This window comes from Vombatus ursinus, unplaced genomic scaffold (assembly GCF_900497805.2).
Source record: "Vombatus ursinus unplaced genomic scaffold, bare-nosed wombat genome assembly UNPS02009205.1, whole genome shotgun sequence".
Taxonomy (NCBI): domain Eukaryota; kingdom Metazoa; phylum Chordata; class Mammalia; order Diprotodontia; family Vombatidae; genus Vombatus; species Vombatus ursinus.
Window position 1 is genome coordinate 53,189,154 of NW_020948983.1, and position 22,189 is coordinate 53,211,342.

Below are 22,189 nucleotides of genomic sequence, written 5' to 3' on the forward strand. Positions count from 1 at the left end.
AGTGCCTGGCACATAGTAGATGCTAAATAAAAAGCTTACTGATTGAGTCATCAATTTTTACATAAAGTAGACAATATTATAATTTTCCACTTTGCAAGCCTGAAGTGAAAGGATGTTAGAATTTGCAGTGTTCTGTAAAGAGAAGTGAAAAATAGACTCAGAATTTTATAGCATCTGTATTCAGAACAGGTTTGGTTTTGTAGCTTGTCTTATTCTTTGCTCCGTCAAAATATGATTTACTTCACCCTTAAATTGCAAGTGGAAAACTATAAAAGTTACTTGTAATAGAAGATGGCCTTTCTAAAGCTCCACTTTTCTGAAATGCCTTTCCATCTCTGTTTTGGTTTAGATTTTTAAAAAATATAGTCTTTATAGACTGTGTCTTCTTTTAGCCAAGCTAAGGACTTAGTAGCTCATCGCCAGCTTGCTGGACACTTAGGATGAATTCTTTGTCCATAGCAATGTATGAAACTAACAGACATCCTTTAAAATGACCTTCAGTCCACTTCTGTAATAACAGAAAACTGACAATACTAAGAATCACATACTTTTAAAATCATCTCTAAACAGTCTGATAGCTTTGTCCAGTGACCAACAAATGGAGAAATTACTGGAGGAATCAAATTGTGATAATCATGGTATTCTTGCTATAAAGGAAGTCGAGACAGAAGGCAATTGTAGCTAAATGGAAGGATGACTCACAAGTCCTTCTAAGAGAGGTAAATAAAACATTGACAGAATTGGTTTTATGAAACATCATCCAAGGATGTGAGAAACACTCAGAGGACATTTGGTCACCTTGTGTTTTTCATTTCATATATTTTATTCAGAAATTAGTGCCTAATGATAAGTATTTGAAAAAAGAAAGTACTTGTAGCTAATATGCTAACGGAGGATGAGATCAGAGAAATTCTTCAAAGAACTTGATAATATCTTCCACATGAAATCAATATAGACTTTGATGGATAGATGGGAAATACATTTTTGGAAGAGAGCCTGTAAGGTGGCACTTTGTGCTAACAAATCAAAAAATTTTAATAAAAAATATAGTGACAGCTTGTGTTCTCTACCTCTTTCATTCAGTCATGTTATATATATAAACAAACACTAGGAGTTAAATGAGAGACATTTTTGGACCTGATCCAAATGTGGATTTGTTTTGCTTGCCTGTTTTTGTCATAAGGGTTTTGTTGTTATTTCATTTGGGGAGGGTATTTGAAGGTAAAGAAAGGTTTGGGGTAGTGATGCCAAAAAAAAAAATCATCGAAGCTTTTTAAAAAAAATGCATTAGAGTACAGAAGGAAGTTCAGAAAAACACAGACTAACAGACAGCTTTAAGGGTAATGTTGCATTTTTTATATACTTTTCAAAAAGCTATACATGAGAGATTGATGGTTTCACATAAAACTTTTTTTTGTTCTTTTTTGTATATAGAAATGCTCGTTTTGGGGGGAGGGTTAAGATTTTAAAATATGCATAAGTTTTTTAAAAGTATGCCTGCTGTAGAGTATTACCTTCAGATTCCTAGTCCAGTACTCTTTCCACTGAACCATACTGCCCCCTGCTTTAGGTTGAAAAGTAAGGAACAAAAAAGGCCAAAGACAGAATCTGCCTTATGTGCATGAAGGGCCTCCCAGAAGTCCTAGTACTTTAAGCTAATAAAACTTTTTACTAAAACTGCTGTGACAGCCTATGCATTATGAAGGTATTAGACCTGGAGAGCAGCAAATAACAAAAAAAAAAAAAAAAATGAAACGAATGTTTGACTAGATAAGAAATTATAACTGACGTGAGGGTCTTCCTGAATCTGTGTGTCGTTTTTTAGTCATGTCTGATTCTTCATGATCTCATGTGTGGGTTTTCCTGTTTTTTTTCTTGGTCATTTTGACAGATGAGAAAACTGAGGCAAACTGGATTAAGTAATTTGCCCAGGGTCACACAGCTAGTAGGTGTCTGAGGCCAAATTGGAATTTGGAATGATGAGTCTTCCCAACTCCATACCTGGCACTATACCTGGCACTCTGTGCACTATGGCACCACCTAGCTGCTCTGTAAAATGTTTAGTGCAAAGATGAAAATTAGTATTTGGAAGAAGGAATAAAAATCAGAGGGAGGGAAGCTATGGCATGCAGTTAAAATAGTCAAAACATGACCTATTGGAACAGGTTATAATATTGGTGCTAAAAGTGGCTAGAAAAAGGATATTGACAGAGATTACCATTTTATAAAGAAATTTAACACATATAAATCATTTGAGAGACCAGAAGAGCCTAAAAAGTGCCTTTGTTAGTAAACACTGGATTTCTTGGCCAAGCAGAAAGGCATGGCATCCAAAGACAACACTAGTTTAAGTTATAAATTTGTTTATAAAATCTTATGAAGGATGGTATAAATAGTAACATTTCATAAGATAGAAGCAATAGAGGGGGAAACTAGTGTAAAGAAAGCATAGTGAGAGTAACAACTGAGCACAGTTGTCGCAAGGGCATTGAAAGATGAAAGTGGAAGGAGAAAACAGGCAAAAGGTGGAAAAGAAGTGCCAAGATTTCAATAAGGGACTCAAGAACAGCAGAATCACCACATTTAGATTCTAACATCCCAGTCCCAGTTATGCTTATAAAGGAAATGAAAATGGCACCAAAGAAAACAAAGATGGAAAAAGCAGTTGGGCTAGACCAAGTCTACCCAGAAGAGGTCCATGCCAGAGGGGACACAATTATGAGAACTTTGAGGGTACAATACAATTCCTAAGGTATCTGAAGGAGAGAATGATACCAAAAGTGTGGGAAAAAATCTTAGACCTTATTGTGAAAAAAGTTACTAAGAGATAAAAAACTACAAACCCATAAACCAACTCTATATAAAATTATTTATGAGACTCTACGTACACAGCAGGTGTATCCTTGATGAGATTACTGAATGGGAACAGGCAGACTTTTGCTAGTAATCAAAATGCTAGGCCATACATCTCCCATAATATAACTGAGTGAAAGAAGTAGCGACTACAGGAATTCTACTGTGCTTATTGTTTATTCATCATAAAAAAATGGAGTAATTACAGCATCGTGCTGCTTTAAATGCTCTCACAACAAAGTATTTCATGTGAAACCATTCAAATTTAAGATTTCTTGAAATACACAACAGTGATAGATTTGTTTGACCCTCGGATTATTAGTGTCTCAATTTTAATATATCCAGTGAGAAATAAATAAGGAAACATGTGCTTGCTAAGCAAGTTCACCATTATCATGGAGGCAATCCACTACCAAATCCAGGTTGAGAAGGAACCCTCTGTAGATGGCAAGGCCTCCCAGGTGCTCCTATTGAGGCAACATGATGCTGGTCACATCAAACAGTGCACCACTGCAGAACTTGACAAGTGAGATCTATAATCACTCTAAAGCATTTGACCTACCTCTCCCCTTAGAAAAAGTCAAATGAATGGAGAATGACTGTTCTAGATGATGAGATGCAGTTATAAATGTGTATGCATGGGCATGTGTATGTTTATATACATAAACACATTGTTTGTGTATAAAATTTGAACAAACAACATATACAGGGAGTTGGTCCCAGAACTGAACATGAAAAGGGGAATGGGCTGGATTGCCTTCAGGAAATTACTAAATTTAATGGTCTCAAACTTCTCCCTGAAACAAAAAGCCCATCCTTTCTATAACATTATTTCCCTGGTGATGTTGTATGGCTGCTAGTTCTGGGGAACTATAATATCTGAATGGAAATTGAGAATCACCCAAAGGACACTGGAAAAGTGAAGTCATGTTTATGTGCAGGTTATAACACATTATAAACAAGCAATTAGAACGGGAAGTAGTATGGAGTATGTCATTAAAGAAATGTATGAATAAAAAGAGATGGGCCGGGCCTATGATGATAAAGGACAGCCTTGGACAGCTTCCATGCTGAATATTCTGTAGGCCTCATCTACTTTACCACATCCAAAGTTATTATCTCCTCCTCACAGTCCACTTCTTTTTCGCACTTCTCCATTTCTACTGAAGGCAGCACCTTCCGATCATCCAGGTTCATAGCCTTGTAGCCCTTCTCAGCTCTTCCCTGGGCCCTGGCCCTGGAAATTCTAATTCCATCATCTCTCTTCTCTCTGTCCCTGTTCCTCCACTCTCCCCTTGAGACCATTGCAAAGGCATCCTAATGGTCTTCATGCCTCTAGTCTTTACATCCTGATCTAGCTTTTGCACAGCTACAAGCTGACTCCCTATGGCCTGCAGGGTAAAACGCAAACTCCTCTGACATTTAAAGCCTCTCAGAATCTGATTCCAATATATCTTTTCACACTGATTGCACATTATTCCCCTCACATGCTCCACATTCCGGTCAAACTGGCCTACTTCCCGCTACATGATAGCATAGTCCTTCTTGGTGCTGGCACAGGCTCTCTCTCTCCTCCCCCAGTGTTAGGGATGCTTTTCTCATTCCTTCAAAGCACAGGGGAGTGCCACCTCCTCCTGGCTCTCAAAATGCCTCCCTCCAAAAAATGGCTTTTGCATTCTGTGCCTTGGGTTGTCTAATCTGCATACTTGTTTCCTCTCAGAGAATAAGCTTCATGAGGGCAGGAGCTATTTTGTTTTTATTGTATGCATAGCACCTACCATGTAGTGGGCACTCAAAGTATTTACCAAACTGAAGTACGTGTCTTCATCTGTAAAATGGGAATTGGACTGGCTTTAATTGTTGAGTACTTTTGTTAATCCTTCTCCTTTCTCTTGCTTACAGTGTTGGTTCTGGACATTACACAGCTTATGCAACTCATGAAGGTCGCTGGTTCCATTTCAATGACAGCACCGTAACCCTGACCGATGAGGAGACCGTGGTGAAGGCCAAGGCCTACATCCTCTTCTACGTGGAGCGCCAGGCTCGCTCTGGCTCAGAGAAGCTCTGATCCACCTTCAGCACCCTTCAGCAAGTCCACTGGACAAAACATTTCCAATTTTCCACAAATACTTGATCCAAGACTATTAATTTCATTGTGCACTTTTCAGCTTTCTATCGTGGGTTTCATTTTGTTGTGTCAATGGTAGCATTCAACTTGGACACAAACTTTTTTTTTTTAGTTTTACCAGAAAACCCCAGCAGACATTTTGATTTGCTGCTTTAGTTGTGGTAACTATATATATATATATATATATAGATATATATATATATATATATATATATACACACACACACACACACTATATATATATATAGTGTGTGTGTTTATATATATATACATATGTATATGTATACATATACATATAGTTTCATGAATTTTAGTTATATTTGACTTTTTATATTACTGTTTTCAGTTCTCACTTTCATAAGGCACATTTACATCAGGCATTTGTCATCATATGCAGCAGGCAAGATAAATGTGTTCATTATTTTTTTGAAGAGCAATGGAAATTCTTGCTGCATTTTCACAGCTATAATATAGATCAGGCTGACCCTGTAAATCAAGGATTGTGCTTGCATATATTACTCTATCCCATGAAATTTACCAGTGACCTGAACAGTCATTCTTTGCCTATAGAAAAGAAAGCAGTTGCATCATTAACAAAGATAATGCTGCTGTCAGTGAATATGAAAAAGCTGCTGTATTTTAGCATTAACCTTAAATAATTGCTGGTTTAGAATCTGGCCTACAGATTCAAATTATTTAGGGGTAGGTAGCGAGGCATTAGAAACTAAGTTCAGTTACCTTGTAAGAATTGTCCTTTCTCAGTTAATGTTTGAAGAAATCCTGAAGGTTAATTTGGGATACACAGAGTGGGTCTTGTCATTGGCATTTAGATAAAGAGCTAGCTAGACCTTTGTCTTCTACAGTGGTACTCTGATCCCTCCAGGAACAGGACTCGTATTCAGTCCTATTTTCCAATATCTATGCTTATGCATAGACAGCTTGGTTGAGATGTTGGTTATCAAAGCTGAACTGCTGAGGCTTTGGATCTCACTTGTTGAGGTGTGGAAGTAGGTCTTTTGATTTTTAGAACTCAGAACTTTAACAGCTCTCATTGACATTGTATCAAGACCTTTCTGACCAAATTGAAAATGTGCTTATTTATTGGATTGTATAAGAGAAAGTCTTCTTCCAATGTCAACAGCTCTTGTTTAAAATTGTTTTCTAGGGGGAAAAAAAGAGAGAAAATGGAGGCCCTTAGATCTAACTCTTAAGTTGAATTTTAGACTCAGATTCCAATGACAACTGTGTCAGTTCTGTAGGTGTCCGCTGCAATCCAAGGGCATTATTTGTATTGCTGGAAAATTCAGAGACTAGAAGAGAGGAGGCTGCTTGAGTACGTGGAGAATATCGAATCTGAAATGAACTCATGTTAACATATACTGATTTTTTTCATCCCTTGTTCTAGTGCTTTTTTCCCTTCCTTTTTTCTTTTTCTAAAAGTTGTAATGAAGGACTGAACATAATTCCTGCCAAGCTAGCCAGCCACCCAGCCAAGCATACTTCTTAGGAATGATGTCTGACAAGTAAAAAGGAATGGTTGAGATGTTGTAAAGGTCTGTCTGTAAAGATGTCACTATTCAATGACTTTCTCCCAGTCACATATTTGAAACTGCCAGGAACAGACATTGGGACATCATTTCCATTTCAGTATTAATAAGTTTTGTCATAGCTTAACACATTTGCAAGATAAACACTTGAAAATGAAAAGCAGCAAACCATAACCAAATATATAAAATGTTATTCCTAAAGAGACTGCATTGCCAACCTCCCTAAATCTTAGGAGCTATTTGGAAGGGAAAAAAAAAAAAGGAAAATGTTGGTTTGTGTAGAAATACAACTCTCACCTTGTTGCATAGTTGTGCCTATATATGAAAGTACACTTTCACAGGCTGAGCCTGACATTTGATTCCCCCTCAAGACCCTTTTGAGACACCAAAAAAAAACCAGAATGACTTTATTGTGCTTAATAAATGGGACAGTGAATAAAGTCATCTGTTGCTTTGAATTAGGTATTCGCATTCTTACTGTGCTTGAATGCTGTTTGCACCTAGATTGTTCTTTATAAAAATGAGTTGTTTTTAATCACTAAACTTACCTAATGGCTTTGGCAGCCTGCCCAATAGAGGAAAATAGCTATAAATCACACACGATTTTTGTGGTAAGGTGTATGAAAGTGTTGGGGAGGAGAAATGCTGGGGATACTGTGACCTTACTGTTGTGATGATTTTGTTGCATAATATCTCTCGACACATTTTAGAGTGTTATCATGAAGACTTTTTCGAAAAGTGAATTGAAACCATTTGGGTTAATCAAACAGCAAACTAAGCTGCAACGTTGAACATACCAGTGATGTAAATGTGCCTGTTTTGTATTTTAGAAATTTAACTGTGTAATCTTTGTCACAACTATTTTAAAAGCTGATTTGTTTTCTGTTCTCCTTCTGGGCTTTTTTTTTCTCTTTTGGTGCCATGTTGTCTCCTTTATGTATTTATGGCCTCTGGCTAAAAACCACCAGCAGGGCCTGATGCATCAAGGTACATGCCTCCTTTGGAGAAGAAAACTTTAACATCTTCCCACTGCAAACACAGATGTATGATACAAACAATCTGTTTGTGGCAACACAGATATCTCTCCATGATGGAGAAAACTTTGCTTATCCACTGTATTCTACTCAGTGTGTAGTGATGACAAATGTTAACTGACAATTGAACCAGTAAAGTATACTGTCCTGCTTTGAGTGTTAGAAATAAGTTGCCTGTGAAACTCATTCAGTCAGCATGGTTTCTGGGCCTGGCATTGGGGCATATTTATTTCTTGAAACCTCTGTGTCTTTTTGGTCTCATTGTTCTAATGTACATATCTTCCTTTTCCATATTCCTTGTCCTTCCTCCCTCCCCTAAGCTACTTAAGGGTCACACGGGACTGGGTTCTCCATAGCACCCCACCTTCTTTTCACCACTCAGGTGGTTGATGTCACCCGTGCAGCTGCCCGGGAAGGATGGAGCCTCTCTAGTCAGCCTGTTGACTCTCTTCCCTGCTAGGGAGACTCCTTTGAAGGTATCCAACTTGGAGCATCCCCACGGCCAGGGTGTGTCCCTGCAGTCCGCTGCCGGTGCTTGGAGCAAAGCAGTCATAAAGTATCCACACAGAACACAGGAAGGCAAAGACTTTTATGCCCTGGCCATGCTTCATTCCATTGTCTCTGTATCTCACCAAGTGGGCTAAATACGCTCATCTTGTCAGCTCTGCTGCTGACATATGCTAGAAGGCCCTCAAGTCGTGTGGTGCTGTGGGTGTCATTGTTTGCCATTAAAATCTAGTTTGTGTAATGCAGAAAAAAAAATCATTTTACTGCGTGAATAATCCCTCCTTTTAAGTTGTACTTTGATTCTTTCTCTTCTTTGCCAACTTGAGATGTTTTATGGAAAAGTATCATTAAAGATCTGGTCTCTTTTCTTTGACTATTAATAATTTTTAACACCCTTTAGTGGAACCAGCTATGATATTTTGCTTATAAATACTCTGGGTCCTACAGCTATTTGAATGCCTTCCATGATGCGGCGATGCAGATGCTGGTCACCTACGAAGTTACACCTCTGCTGGGGTAAAGCATCCAATATGGAGGGACAAGACAGGCACTGTAATAAAAGTGAGCATTTATATAGTTTTTTACAAGGATCTACCCTAGGAAGTAGGTGATATTATTATTCCCCATTTTGCAAGCAAGGAAGCCAGGGCAGACAATTTCAGTGACCTGCCTTGCATTGAGCAGTCAGCGTCCCAGCTCTGTGAGGTTATTTACTAGGTGAATTAATTTTTCTTTTCTAAAGCTATGAACATGGCAGATATCAGCCCCTGAACTCAGAGACCAGTTTATGTCTGCTTTCCAGGTACTGGAGGAACCATCGCTGATCCTTTGAAGCAAAATTGCCTTCATCTTTGGAGAATGTAAAAATAAACTCACTGTCTTCTTCCCTTGTTCTTCCCCATCACAGAGAAATACTTGGAATAGTTGTGCTTCTCTTTCTGACCCCTTTCAGTCACTTTACATTGAATCCTAAGCCTTTATTATGGAAGAGCCAATCACAGATATGTTCACTGAAGGGTCTGGAATGGGGTATGAGATGCTGTGTGGTGGGGACATAGAGTAAGTTATTCATCAAGTGACTAGAGAAAGGTAGAGGAAAAGTTAGCAGAAAGGGGCTTCTGAGATAGGTAACAGTCCTTTTGTTCTGTGTGTAACAGCATTCAAAGGCACTGGGTTGGGGACAGTTTTGGTGTCATTGTTCTCCCTGGACTGGAAAACAGACATTCCTAGCTACCCGGAGAAGCCATGTCTCCTTGTAAGGAGACAAGTAAAATTTGACATTTAAACACTATTCTCTTAACTATTTATGATTATTCCCTCTCTGTAGTTTGGACGTGTGTGTTTAGATAAACTTACAGCTTCACCTGTACTATAAATGTCTACTGGCCTTGGATCAGGAAGACCGAGGTTCAAACCTGGCCCCAGATACTTAGTAGCTAAGTGACCCTAGTCAAGTCAGTTAACCTCTGCTTGCCTCAGTTTCTTCAACTGCAAAATGGGGGTAATAACATCACCTACATCCCAGGGTTGTTGTAAGAATTAAATATTTTAAAGCACTTAGTACAGTGCCTGGTATGTAGTAGGTATTAAATAATGGTATTTTCCCTCCCTTACTGTAATTTACAGTCACAAAGGAGAGAGAGGCTTGAATGTCATCCTTATGTTTTGGTGTCTCTGGAGATGATGGAGTAGGGGCCAAAGAAACCTTAAATGACTAGAGTGCTGCCAGGCAGGAGGAAGGATTCAAATGTTCTGACTTGAGTTCTTGGATGAAAACCCCCAGCAGCACCTCTTCTCAGTGAGTAGTAAATCCTCAGCCACAGGGTTTGGTTTAGAAAGGAACTGGGAGGGAGAGCTTTTGAATAAGGATTACTACTCCATCAAGCAGGTGGATACACAGCCTGCTTTCCAAGGTGAAAAGGTCCAATTAGATAGAGACTGAACACACTGATAACAAAAATTCTGGTTATCTGAAACTTAATAGCCCATCATTAACTCCCTGCTGTGGAACGTGTTCCTGAGGGCTTGGGGAAGATTACTGAGCCAAGCTAACAAAATAGGGAATCTCCCGGGGGGCTTCATTAAAACCCTTCTTTACCCAAGTCCTTTCCCCTTGAACTGGACCATGCATTGAAATGCTTCAGTGGGTCTTGAGATAGTACTTCAAGATGCATGCTCCTAATTTTACAGAGAGGAGAACTTGGGGTCAGGGAAGTGAATGACTTAACCTATGACACCCAACGAGCCTCTACGTAAGATTTGAATATAGTTCCTGTCCTCAAATCCAGTAGTACGTTTGACTTGTTCAAGTCAAATAGAGTCAAATGATTAAGCTTAAGTTTTAACATTTGTTCATTAAACAAATGTGTGCCAAAAAAAACCCACTATATGGGATGTGTGGCACTTGGGAAATTATAGTTTACCAGGGCACACACCAACTGCTTATAAAAACTACAGAAAATACAATATTCCTAAGCTAATACAGTATTATGTCTTAAAAGTAACTAGGCTTGGAAACATGTATCCCATGCTCTCAGTTTAAGAGATAAGCCACTTTTCTATAAACTATCAGTTGGGCTAAAAATAAACCTCCTAAAAACCAAAGATAACCTGTTTACCTTGGTGGGGTATAATAGGAACAGTCTGGAATTGACCTGGAACCTATCAATCTCTTTGTAAAAGCAAGATGGAAGGGAGGGAAACAATCACTGGTTCTTTTAACAGACTGGGGCAATATAGTTCTAAAAATAGAAATCTACTCTGCTCTGTGCATAGGACAAGCCTTTTCCTTTTAAGGATGTGAATGAAATTTCATATTTAAGCACTACCCAATATTCCCAACCTCCAATCATTCTTAATATTTACAAACACAACCCTGTCCACTTTAGAGCTAGTCAGAGTGCATATGGGGAGCCACATCTTTCGAAAGCTTCTTACTTAAAACAAAACAAACCAAAACAAACTTCTTACCAAAAAGCTATCCCTTTGTTACATGATTGTTGGTTAAAAGGAAAATAAATTCCTTTTAAGGAAAAAAAATTATTTTAACTTTATTTGGCAGATCTGCTAGGCTTTTTGAATGCAAACTGTCTTCTCAGGTTGTCTGATGTACTTCTGAATTTTCCATTTTTCTTTTAAACACACACACACACACACACACACACACACACACACACACACACACACACAAACCTTCAACACCAGTTGTTGGCCAAAAATAAACACCATTCTTCAGCCATATATGTCCACCAGCCCTGGCCCCAGAAGGAGGCAGGTCAGGCCCCCCAGACTCGTCTCAGCACAGCAGGCACACCCGGCACAACTGTTGCTTCTCTTCCCTAACAAAGTGCTTTTGTTCCTGCCATGCATATAACTCAGCTCAACCGGGAATGTCTTTTACATTTATTTTCCTTCCTGGACAAGGACAGCAGGAAGAATTTAGCAAAGACTTGCTCTCACTTGTGGGATGTGTTTCTTGATCCTTTGCTCTGGCCGCTGCTGCATTTTAATTCTCTCATGGAACTGAAAAAAGATAACTTCCTCCTGAGCCCCGCTTTAAGGTGCTTGTCCATTTGCTGGCATTCGAGCCAAGTTAAGGTATGCAACGTTGAAGACTGGATGAAAAATGCCTTGCAGAAAGGTGTTTGCAGCACTCACGAGCACCTCGCCAGTGACTTTTTAGTGAAAGTTTGCAACAGGTAGGTGGAGTGTGGTTGATGGACAGCTGTCTGTTAGTAACTCCAATCTTAACTCTTTGGCAACAAATACTCTAAGAGCTTGCAGAATATCTCCAGCTCTCTTGAGGTCCTGAGGGCCACCATCGCCACCATAGGGAAGCTCCAAATTGACCTAGAGAGATTGGTTGAGGTGGTTTTTTTATTTTGTTTAAAATGGATGAAAAATCATCTTGCATTGCAGTCTCCATTCAATTCTATAGGAAAAGCATCTGGCCTATCACAGAGTCGGCCTCGACAACTAGAGAGCAGTCTCAGCCTTGCAGGGCAGGCTTGGGTCACAGCTGTCATAAATTGCTAACATGTTTTCCCATAGTAAGAAGTATCAGACTTTCACTTTCCAAGAAACAGGACTAAAAGGAAACCCAGGGTTTCCTTTGGTAAAAAAAGAAACAAGGCCAAGAAACAAGGCCAAGATTTCAGTATTTCAGGGGAGAAATCAGAAAACAGGGGCAGAGGCAACCTAAATAACTCACAGTAATAGGGAAGAACAGCTTTGTGGATAAGATGGTAAATAAGATTGAGAAATCAACTGCTCCTAAAGATGGGCAGGCCCATTTGTTACGCACTGGACTTGTGTATGTTCCAGAGAGAACTAGGAGTTTCATGTGTCACTGTTGATAAGTTAGCCCAGTCTGGTATCCAAAGAACCAGATGAGAACTAGTGCCCTAAAATAACCCTGGCACATGTTCCATTTCCTATATGGAGAACAAGCTTGACAAATGTAGTATATAGCCAGCTAACTCTCCCCTCAGAGTTTGGTCTGTAGAGAACATGACAAATACAGAACCCAGGAAGGAAGAATTCAACATCCATCATCTTTGCTGATCTAGAGGCTAAAGGGGTTGTAAGTCAATGAAGTTTTTCTGATATGGCAATGCCCTTGTTGGAATCCAAGCCTCCAAAGAACCTATAGATCGAGCAAATTAAGCATTTCACTAAAAGCAATCATGAGTCTCCTCTCATCCATTCCCCCCACAAAGGTAAAACAAAACCTTTAAATAATTTTTTTTTTAAACTTAACCCAGCTGCTAATTGCAATGGAAAATCCAACTGGGCTTATTATTGTTGTCTACTTCAGGTCTACTGTTTTTTCTAGCTAAATTACAGGATGAAAAAAAATGTCAGCTCCCATGTCTTTCTTCTTGAAAACATTAAATCAATCTAGAAAAAGAAAGAATCAGAGCAAGTCCTGAATTCATCTTTGGTCAGCAACTTCAGCTGCTGAGGACACAGATGGGCATGTATGAGAGCACTGCATTTTAAAATGTTTAGCAATGAATTAACAACCAGACAAACTTTACCTATTTAAATAAAGGAAATCTTTAGGATCGAGGCAGGGGGTGCATCTGCAGTTTGCAGCATCCTTAGGATGAAAGAACAAAGCTTAATCCTTTTTATCTACAAATGGTAAACAGATCAGGCTGCATGCAGCCTTTGGGTCTTTCAACCCCAGGAGCTCTCTGCAGGTGCTGTCAGAAAAAATGCTGTCTGCAGGCAAGCGGGTGGAGGATCTCTCTAGAAGGAAGTGCCTTCAATACAACAGCTCATTCTCCAACCCCATAAACGTGGTCAGCCAAGCTGGGCAGTGACTTTATCTTCTCCCTTAAGCAATCTGATTTTTTTCAGATTTGAGGGGACAGAGAAGGACCCTATATAGGGTGAGAGTAAACAACTTGCTTTTTACAATCCTGATCCTACTGGTCCAGGGACATTCTGAGTGCAGATAATTGATAAATCTCATTTTATTAAGGGAGAAATTACTTCCCATTGTTCAGAAGGAACAGTTTTTGAAGCAATATAAATAATTTTTCTTGGTTTTCAGATGCCAACCAACAAATACAAGAAAATCCTGCCAGCTGCTTCAATAACTGTCCCTCCCAGGTTGGAGGGGAATATCCTCCACCTTATGGCAAAGACAAATAGTTCTAGTTTGGAAAGCCATCCTGTTAACTGACATGCAGAAGGGAGTCTAATTTGGCTTGTTTTCACTCTTCCCTTCCCATGCTTATATCATGTCTTTCAGGTGCCCCAACCTCCTGTCCTTGACACTCTCTGGCTGTGGCCACATCACCGATGAATGCATTGCATTATTGCTCCAGAGTTGCCCCAACCTCCAGACCCTCAAACTGGAAAACTGTGTTCGGATCACCAACCAAACACTGACCGCTGTGACCGCTCATGGGCACTCACTGAGGACCCTTCATGTGGATTTCTGTCGGAACGTGAGCCAAGCGGGTCTGAGGCAGGTACAAGATCAATGCCCTTGGCTAGTTCTGAAAGCAGAGAGAAGTGCAGACATGATCCCAGACATGCTCCCTGAGGAAAAGCTAACCCAAGACAGGGCAGCCAGGAAACTCTGACAACACCGGGCAGAAGACTGGATTACAATTCCCCTCCAAGACACCAGTTTTCTGAGCAGGGACCTCCAACCCTGACCTCTGAGGTGAAATGTTCTTAGTGGCAGTTCTGAAGTCTGAAATGAGTTCTCAAGTTCTAGGCAAATTTCTGCCAGAACAGCTGTGACATTCACAGTTTTCCATGTGGAAAAAGCAGTGAGGAAATGATGCCAAAGGTATCCCTTTTGCTGCTGTGGCTGGGGCCAGGAGTAGATCCACCTGAACCTGGATCAGAGAGCAGCTGAAGCAAAGTGGTGGAGATGGTACATCCCCCTTCCCCCCAAAAGGGGTTTAGTCCTTTTAATCATCAGCACCTCGCACTAGCCAACAAGCTCTGTTTCCCTGGGCAAGTTCTAACCTCATGGTCCTAAGTTTATCTAAAAAGCTAGAATTTTGAATTAGATGGTCTCTAAGATTCCTTCCAACTAGAACAGTCTGACTTCCTTCTTAATTTGCACCCTAAGATTAATTGTGTATGAGGATTGTGAAAATGCTTTGCTTGGCTGATAAGTTTATACTCTTTAATTTCTTTTCCAGAACAATTCCAAGATGAAAAGGGCCATTTCCCATAAAACAACAGACATGCATGGCATTTTAAAATTTGCAGAGTTTTACACATTATCTCATTTGAACCTTGCAACAGTCCTATGAGGTAAAGAGGTATCATTATCCCCTTTTACAGAGGAAGAAACTGAGGCAGAGTTTAGAGTGACTTGTCCATGAGGTAGGAGGAACAGGTTATATAAATGCCTTTTTAGAGATAAGACAATTGACCAAGAGTGAAGTCCCAAAGCTTTTACCACATTTTGGTGAGGTGGGAATTATAATAGACATTTCCTGACTTGAGTCAAGTACAAATACTATCCATAATTCTCAAGGCCATCCCACAGTTATTTCTTAAAATTGCCCCAGGTCTCAATCCATTAACAGAACCCAACCCCACTTCCTGCCTGGGAAGATGATGGTGGCATACATCTGGATTTTGGGGATCTTGGACACACAAGAAAATGCTTCATTCCTCAAAGAACTCTAAGCAGCCTGCCAATCCTGAAACCCAAAGCCAGTGGTTGCCCAGGGTGCCCCTTCCTGGCCATCAGCAGAAATTCCTGCTCATCACTTCAAAGGCTGGGGTAAGCAAGGGAGAGGGGAGAGATTTACACCTCAGAGCTTTACAGACTTCCCATCATTGCTTGTAACCTGTGTCCCTCCACTCTGCTGGATCACACCATTGGGCAATCAGCAGGAATCCAGCACCAGATCAGCTGAATGAGATTTTTAAATGGCTGCTATGGTTACAGATTCAGAAACTCTGCTTGACCCCCTGAAAAATGCCCTCATTTTCTTAAGTTTCAGAAGTCTGCATATGCTTCTTTTTCACTCTTTACAAATGATTGGTCCAGGAATCAGTTCACAAGCTCTGTGGGGAAAAAAAAATCATTAATGGCAGCAGCAGATTCCTAAAATTAACCAAATTTGAATCACTAATATCTCCAGTGTGTTCTGCATTGAACTGCTTTCAGAGCTTTTTGCAGAGGCAGCTGGTGTCACAGTAAAAAGATCACTGTGCCCTAAAGTGAGGAAGACCAGAGTTCAAATTTGACCTCAGACACGTATTAGCTATGACCCTGGTCACTTAACCTCTGTTTGCTGCAGTTTCCTCACCTGTAAAATGAGGATAGTAACAGCACCTTCCCTCCCCAGGGTTATTGTGAGGACTGAATGAGACAATATTTGTAAAAAGCACTTATCACAGTGCCTGACACGTGGTAGGTGCTTTCTCCTCAAGTTGTTTAGTGACCATGAGGACCAAGGAAAACAATTGATCAAACAGAAAGTTGGGCAACAGCCTGGAGAGGGAACACGTAAGGTCTTTCTCCCCCATTTTTTCCTCCCCCCCCACTATGAAGAATGGCACCAACTTGGCGATGGGTTCAAAGGGAACCAAGGTGACCTAAGCATGACTGATGACCAATTCCAGACGGACTCACCTGGCCTGTTTCTGAGGGCCTGAGCTGAGCTGGTCAGATTCTCTTCTTCATCCTGCCAAGGTTACGAGGCTGCAGCAGAGGTGTTTGACTTGAATAGGAACAGAGGCCACCAGCCCATACACAAGGACCCTTTCTGACACACGTATTAACTTAGTTTTAGTGTTTCATTGTTTTTATTTTGTTAACTATTACCCATTTATATTTTAATCTGGTTCTCCTGCCCGCCAGCACTGGAGGTCATGTATTTGACACTGACAGTTCTGGGCTACATACAATCTACCCTCTTTCTTATCTTTCTGGAGCTTACTTTATATAAAAACATGTTCTTTCCCAAGTTGTATAAATTGGAAATAATCTTTAAACACATTAAGGGGGCCAACTTTAAAAATAAATCCTTTGGCAATTCTGTGTAATCTGATCTCATTTATCTTTCCTATAAAGTTGGATTTTCACGTATCAGTTTTGCATAAAGGGGAAGGGGCATACCTCCGTATCAATTCCAAAATCAGGAGCCAATCTCCAAGACTCATTGTCACTTCCTCTACCAGCCTGATGGTGACACGATTACAGAAGACAATACCACTTCTATCTTTATATAGTGCTTTCATAATGTTTAAGTTACATGCATACATACATAATCAGTGTCCAAAAGTCTTGAGGCAGTTTGAAGCCTTATTCACTTGCAGCTGCACTAAGACTTTTGGGATACCTTATACACATGGATAGGTATAAATTTCATTACTAGGATATAGATCACCAAGCTATAGGGGACACAACTATGCCTTAGGCTGGCAGTTATCACTAACCTATCTACTTCACTCAGAAGTAGCAACATGCATTATTTAACAAGCAGTTAACAGTTGCTGGCATTGTGACTGGTTTCAATCACCTCCCACCTTGTCTTCACCAAGTTTGGGGCAACAGAAGCCGGTGGAGGGCAAGACCACAATCATTTAATTGGGGCCAGGCAGTCACCCAGGAGTAAATGATTACACTAATGGATTGTGAAATCATTTGCAATGGAATTATTCCAAATTTGGAGAGGCTTACGTCACCCACAAATTCATAATAATGGAGCTGAAACCAGAATCAAAGGGGAGAAAAAAGTGAAGCCATAAATCTTGAAAAGAATATTTTTCTACTAAAGGACACCTCCCCCCTCCCTTCATTCACTAATGACTTGCAAGGGCTTAGCTTCTTCTGGGCTATTTGGAGTCAAATTTTGCTAAACTATGACATAAAATCATTACTTTCCTGGTGACTGGTCTGAGCTATTGCTCACATATAATTATATAGCTACAAAAATATAATATACAAATATAGATAATAATTACAGGACCTTTATAAGGTCCTTGTGCAATTTTAAACTTTAATTATACACTGGGGGGGTGTATAAGTGGTATTTAAAGGAAAACAAGTTTAGTATGTTACACAATGGTATGTATGCAGACTGTGAAACAACTGTACATAATGCATTATGTCAGAGCCTATGAAAAAATAATGTTAGGGCTTTGACCCCCTCATTATACAGCTGAGGAAACTTGAGGCCCGAATAAAAGAAATGACTTGCCCCAAATCACACAAGCAATAAAGAACAAAGCTGAGATTTTGAAACTCTGTCCTCTGAGCACGAGAAGTGAGGTCCATGTCAGATTTAAAAAAAAAAAAAACCAAAAAGAAAGCATTTGCCTTTGAATGCTATTATGCTATTATTTACTATTATTTAGTTTTCTTATGGTACCATCCCTGCAACCCCAAATTTAAGCAGAGTTATACAAATTCCAATGAATGTGCATCTTCCCTCAGAATCCATCCCCAGAGCCCCAAAGGAAGCCCTTCCACAGCCCTGCCAGGTGCCAGGGAAAAGAAAGACAGGTGCTCCCGAGAGCATCTCTCAGGATGAACTCAGCACGGTGATGATATTTACCTAGCTGATCAAATACGGCCAGGTGGCAACTCTCCCTGGCCTGCTTCCCAGACCTATGGTAGGGTCACATTTGTACTCAAGGCTCGCCGTGGAAATAATCAAACACGGCAAGGCATTGTGCTCTGTCCTCCTGCCCCGTCCCCAACTCAGGAAGCCTGACTCATCACCCTCCCCAACCGGAAAGAACAACATTCTGGATGCTCCAGCACCACAAACTAAACATCGCCAGTTCCTAGGCTGGATCAGGGGTGGGGGTGACTCAGTTCTAGCCAGTATTACTGATTCTTCCTGTTTGTGTTTTTCCATAGTTTACACTTCAATGCCCTGGAGAGATCTTGCAAGTACTTAATTTTCTCCTGCTGCTTCAAACAGACAGACGTTCCAAGAGGTGTTCTTCTTGTTAAATATTTAAACACCACCAAAAACAGTAACAAAAAAACCACCCCCTAAGCCATGAAAGCCTATAGAGTGTTTAGTTTTTGTTTTCTCTGGCCCTAGTGCTTCTTCAAAGAACAGGAAGAATGACTTTAAAAAAAAAATTTCATTTTACATGTAGGCCTCAACTTAGCAGTGAATTCAATTGTTTGGAATTTCAGCCTGCTATTCCCATAAAGGCAGTGCTATTACCCAGTGGCTCTATTTTAATCCATGATGTAAGTCACTTATGCCACCAATAGTACTCCTCAGTTCAATAAATTCACTCAATGATGCCACCAACTGTACTCCTCAATTCACTCAATGAATATTAAACACCTACTATGTGCTCTGCAAGTAGTAGATAACCAAGTTTAGAAAATGGACCTAAATTCCATTTTAGAAAATGTCTTAAAATCATCCAGATAAGGAGAACCTTTTTTTTTTTTTTTTTAAATCCAGGACCTCTGACTAAAAAACCTTGCTGGTTTAGGCATTGTGACACAGTCCAGCATCCTTTCTACTCCAATTTATTACTTTTTAAAAACATTTTTTATGTAGGAAAAAGAAAACATCCACCCCCTTTCTCTCAGGTGGTAATGGCCCTTTCCTAAAAAAGGCACTGAAAGCTTATGTTACAAGCACAAAAGAGATGATGTTAAAAATTAGAGGGGGAAATAGATAAATTTGAAACAAAACAAGCCATAGAAATGATAAATAAAACTAAAAGCTAGTGCTTTTGAAAAGACTAATAAAACTGATAAACCCTTAGCTAATCTGATTTTAAAAAAGAAAGCAGAAAATCAAATCAATAAATAGCAAATGTGCAAGGTGAAATCACAGCAGAACCAGAAGTAAAGAGAATCAGAACATATTATGCATAATTATATATGTACACACACACACACGTACCAACAAAACTAAGAACACAAAAGAAATAGAGGAATACTTCCAAAAATATAAAATACCCAAGCTATGAGAAGACCATACAAAGATCTTAAATAACCCAATCTCAGAAAAGGAAATACATCTAGCTGTAAAGGAACTATCCAGGAAAAAACAAAACGAAACAAAAAAACCAACTCCTGGTCTTAATGGATTCACAGGAGAATTTTACCAAACTTTTCAAGCATAGTTAGCACCCATACTTTACAAATTCTCAAAAACTGAGAAAGTACCTTTTATGAGACAAATACAGTCTGTTTCAAAAAAATTTACAAATATTGTCACAATACCTAAACCAGGGAAAGATACAACACAGAAAGAAAACTACAGGCCAATATCATTAATGAATACTGACTCAAATTTTAAACAAAATCCTATCAGACTACAGAGATTTACTCAAGAACTCTGGAATTATAACCAAATGGGAGTTATATCAGGGATTCAAAGATGGTTCAACATTAGGAAAACAATCAACATAATTTATCAAAATCCAAAACATCCAAAACTACATGGTCCTTTTAGTGCAGAAAAGGCTTTTGATAAAATTCAATGCTATTTTATGCTAAAAACTCTACAAGGTATAGACATAGAGGAACCTTTTTAAAAATGTCATAAAAGGCATCTATCTAAAATCAAAAGCAATCATATGCAATGGGAATACACAAGAACAGCTTCCAATAAATATGGGAATGAAGCAAAGATACCCACTCTCTCCACTATTACTTGATAAAGTTCTAGAAATGTTAGCAATGGCGATAAGACAAGACAAAAAAAATTAAAGGAATAAAGACAAAGATGAGATAAAACTATTGCTGTTTACTGCCAATATGATGGTTTACTACCCGCTGACCTCTCCCCCCCCCAAAAATAACAGGGAATTAGCAAACATACTAATTCTGACAATAGCTTCAGCAAAGTTACAGGCAAAATAAATCAGCAGTACTTTTATATGATAAACACGAAGCAATAATAGAAAGGGAAATCCCATTCCAAATAACTACAAAATGCATAATATCTGGGGATTGACCTCCCAAAGAACACAAAGACTTGTACAGAATCGATTACAAAGTGCTCCTTTAAATAAAGGACAATCTAAATAGCTCAAGGAATATTCATCCATTAGGTCATACCAATAAAAATGACAAAAAATGAATTTACTACTAAAATGAATTTAAACCTGTAATGCTATACCAATCGGATTACCAAAGGATGATGAAATAACAAAATTAATTTCGAACAACAAATGATCCAGAACATCAAGAGAAATGATGAAGTAGGGGAAGGGGAAATAAGCACTTCCACACCTCAAACTATACTACAAAGCAGCAGTAATCAAAACCATGTGGTGTGAGATTAATGGAATAGTGCAGAGAGCGGATATTCTACACTCTTCTTCAGCAATCCCATGTGCTTCCTTTGGCTGTCGTTAGCACCACTATTCAGGTGACGCTCCAATCGGTCCGTCCTCCCTCAACCTCTCTTCAGAACTTCCATCCTCCACTTGGAACTATTTGTTGGGTGTCCTGCCAACGTATTATACTCTTCATGTGCAAAACTGACCTCATCTTTCCCCAAAACTTATTCTGTCTCCCAACATCTTTATTTCTACTCATGATAACACCTTTCTCCTAGTAAGGTGAACCAGAAAGATCTTCCTTTTCCTTCCTCATCCAGTCCACTGTCAAACCCTTTATCTCTGCCACATTCTCCTATCTTTCCCCTCCTTTGCATTTCCACAATGACCACCCCAAGTCAGACCTCCTCCTCTTGCTAGGCTATTTGCAACAGACTTAATAATTCATCTCCCTTCCTCTAGTTCATCCCCCTTTCTAGTTCATTTACCACTTCTCTGATGACTACTGCTTGGGGGTGGGGAACCCCTAACAACTTTAGTGGCTTCCTGTTACCTACCAAATAAAGCAGAAACTTCCAATCCTGGCATTCATTGCCTTCCATTACCTACCTTTCTAGCCTTATCTCCAACTAGTCACTTTCACACAAATTATCTTCTAAATGGGACTACTTGCTATCCACTATTCTTATCTTGTTCTCTTCCAAGGCCCACAGTGAACTTTCTTGACCAAGTCAGAGTCTTTCTCTTCCTTTAATACTCAAATTGGACCACTTTTTTCATAAATCTTTCCTAGATGTCCCCTGCCCTCTGAAACCACCCTCTCTCTCTCTTCAAAGTACAGCCTTCCTCTCCTTGGCACATGCCACTTAGCCAATACGTTTAACAAAATGGGAACCAGGCAGGTATGTGAGGCAACAAGCCTTTACTGGAGGGAGGGAGGAGGGAGGAGAAGAGAGGACAGACAGAAGGACAGAGAGACAGAGACAGAGACAGAGACAGACAGAGACAGAGACAAAGAGAGAGAGAGAGAGAGAGAGAGAGAGTGTGTGTGTGTGTGTCCCGTTAAGGATTACTGGCTATAAATAAAGCCTCCTTTTAGGTGCTCCTTTGACACATGAAGGAATCTAAAATATAAGAAGGATTAACTAATTTAAAATACTCTCCAATCTCACTAATGGTCATAAAGATGAGAAATACTTATTAACCAAATAACTAATGCATCAATAAATAAGATTCCCCTTCCTCTGTGGAGGCTGAAAGTCCCCATAAATAGAAAGTCTAACCTCTACTCAAGCTCAGCCACAATCCCACGGTTTTTCTTTGTCCAAGACATCAGACATACATCACTGACTAGGAAT

The 22,189-nt window shown here is 39.6% G+C and overlaps 2 protein-coding genes across 4 annotated transcripts in view; both read left to right on the forward strand.

The window, feature by feature from the left end:
* USP3 (ubiquitin specific peptidase 3) overlaps nt 1–5,136 on the forward strand; it is a 102,228-nt gene extending 97,092 nt beyond the window's left edge. Inside the window, exon 15 of one of the 2 annotated variants that reach the window (XM_027851567.1) lies at nt 4,756–5,136. In XM_027851567.1, the coding sequence (XP_027707368.1) occupies nt 4,756–4,921 (166 nt within the window). In that variant the 3' untranslated portion in view covers nt 4,922–5,136. The remainder of the gene's footprint in view (nt 1–4,755) is intronic. The other variant, XM_027851568.1, reaches the window with a different exon arrangement.
* Nucleotides 5,137–11,363: 6,227 nt separating this feature from the next.
* Nucleotides 11,364–15,835, forward strand: FBXL22 (F-box and leucine rich repeat protein 22). Of its 2 annotated transcripts, none has more exons than XM_027851993.1 (3): nt 11,364–11,767; nt 13,831–14,053; nt 15,134–15,835. In XM_027851993.1, exons 1-3 carry the CDS (start codon nt 11,433–11,435, stop codon nt 15,335–15,337), a joined length of 762 nt encoding a protein of 253 aa, XP_027707794.1. In that variant the 5' UTR covers nt 11,364–11,432; the 3' UTR covers nt 15,338–15,835. The 2 variants fall into 2 exon arrangements, with proteins under 2 accessions (XP_027707794.1, XP_027707796.1); XM_027851995.1 differs by having other exon boundaries at nt 14,741–15,226.
* Nucleotides 15,836–22,189: the final 6,354 nt, after the last annotated feature.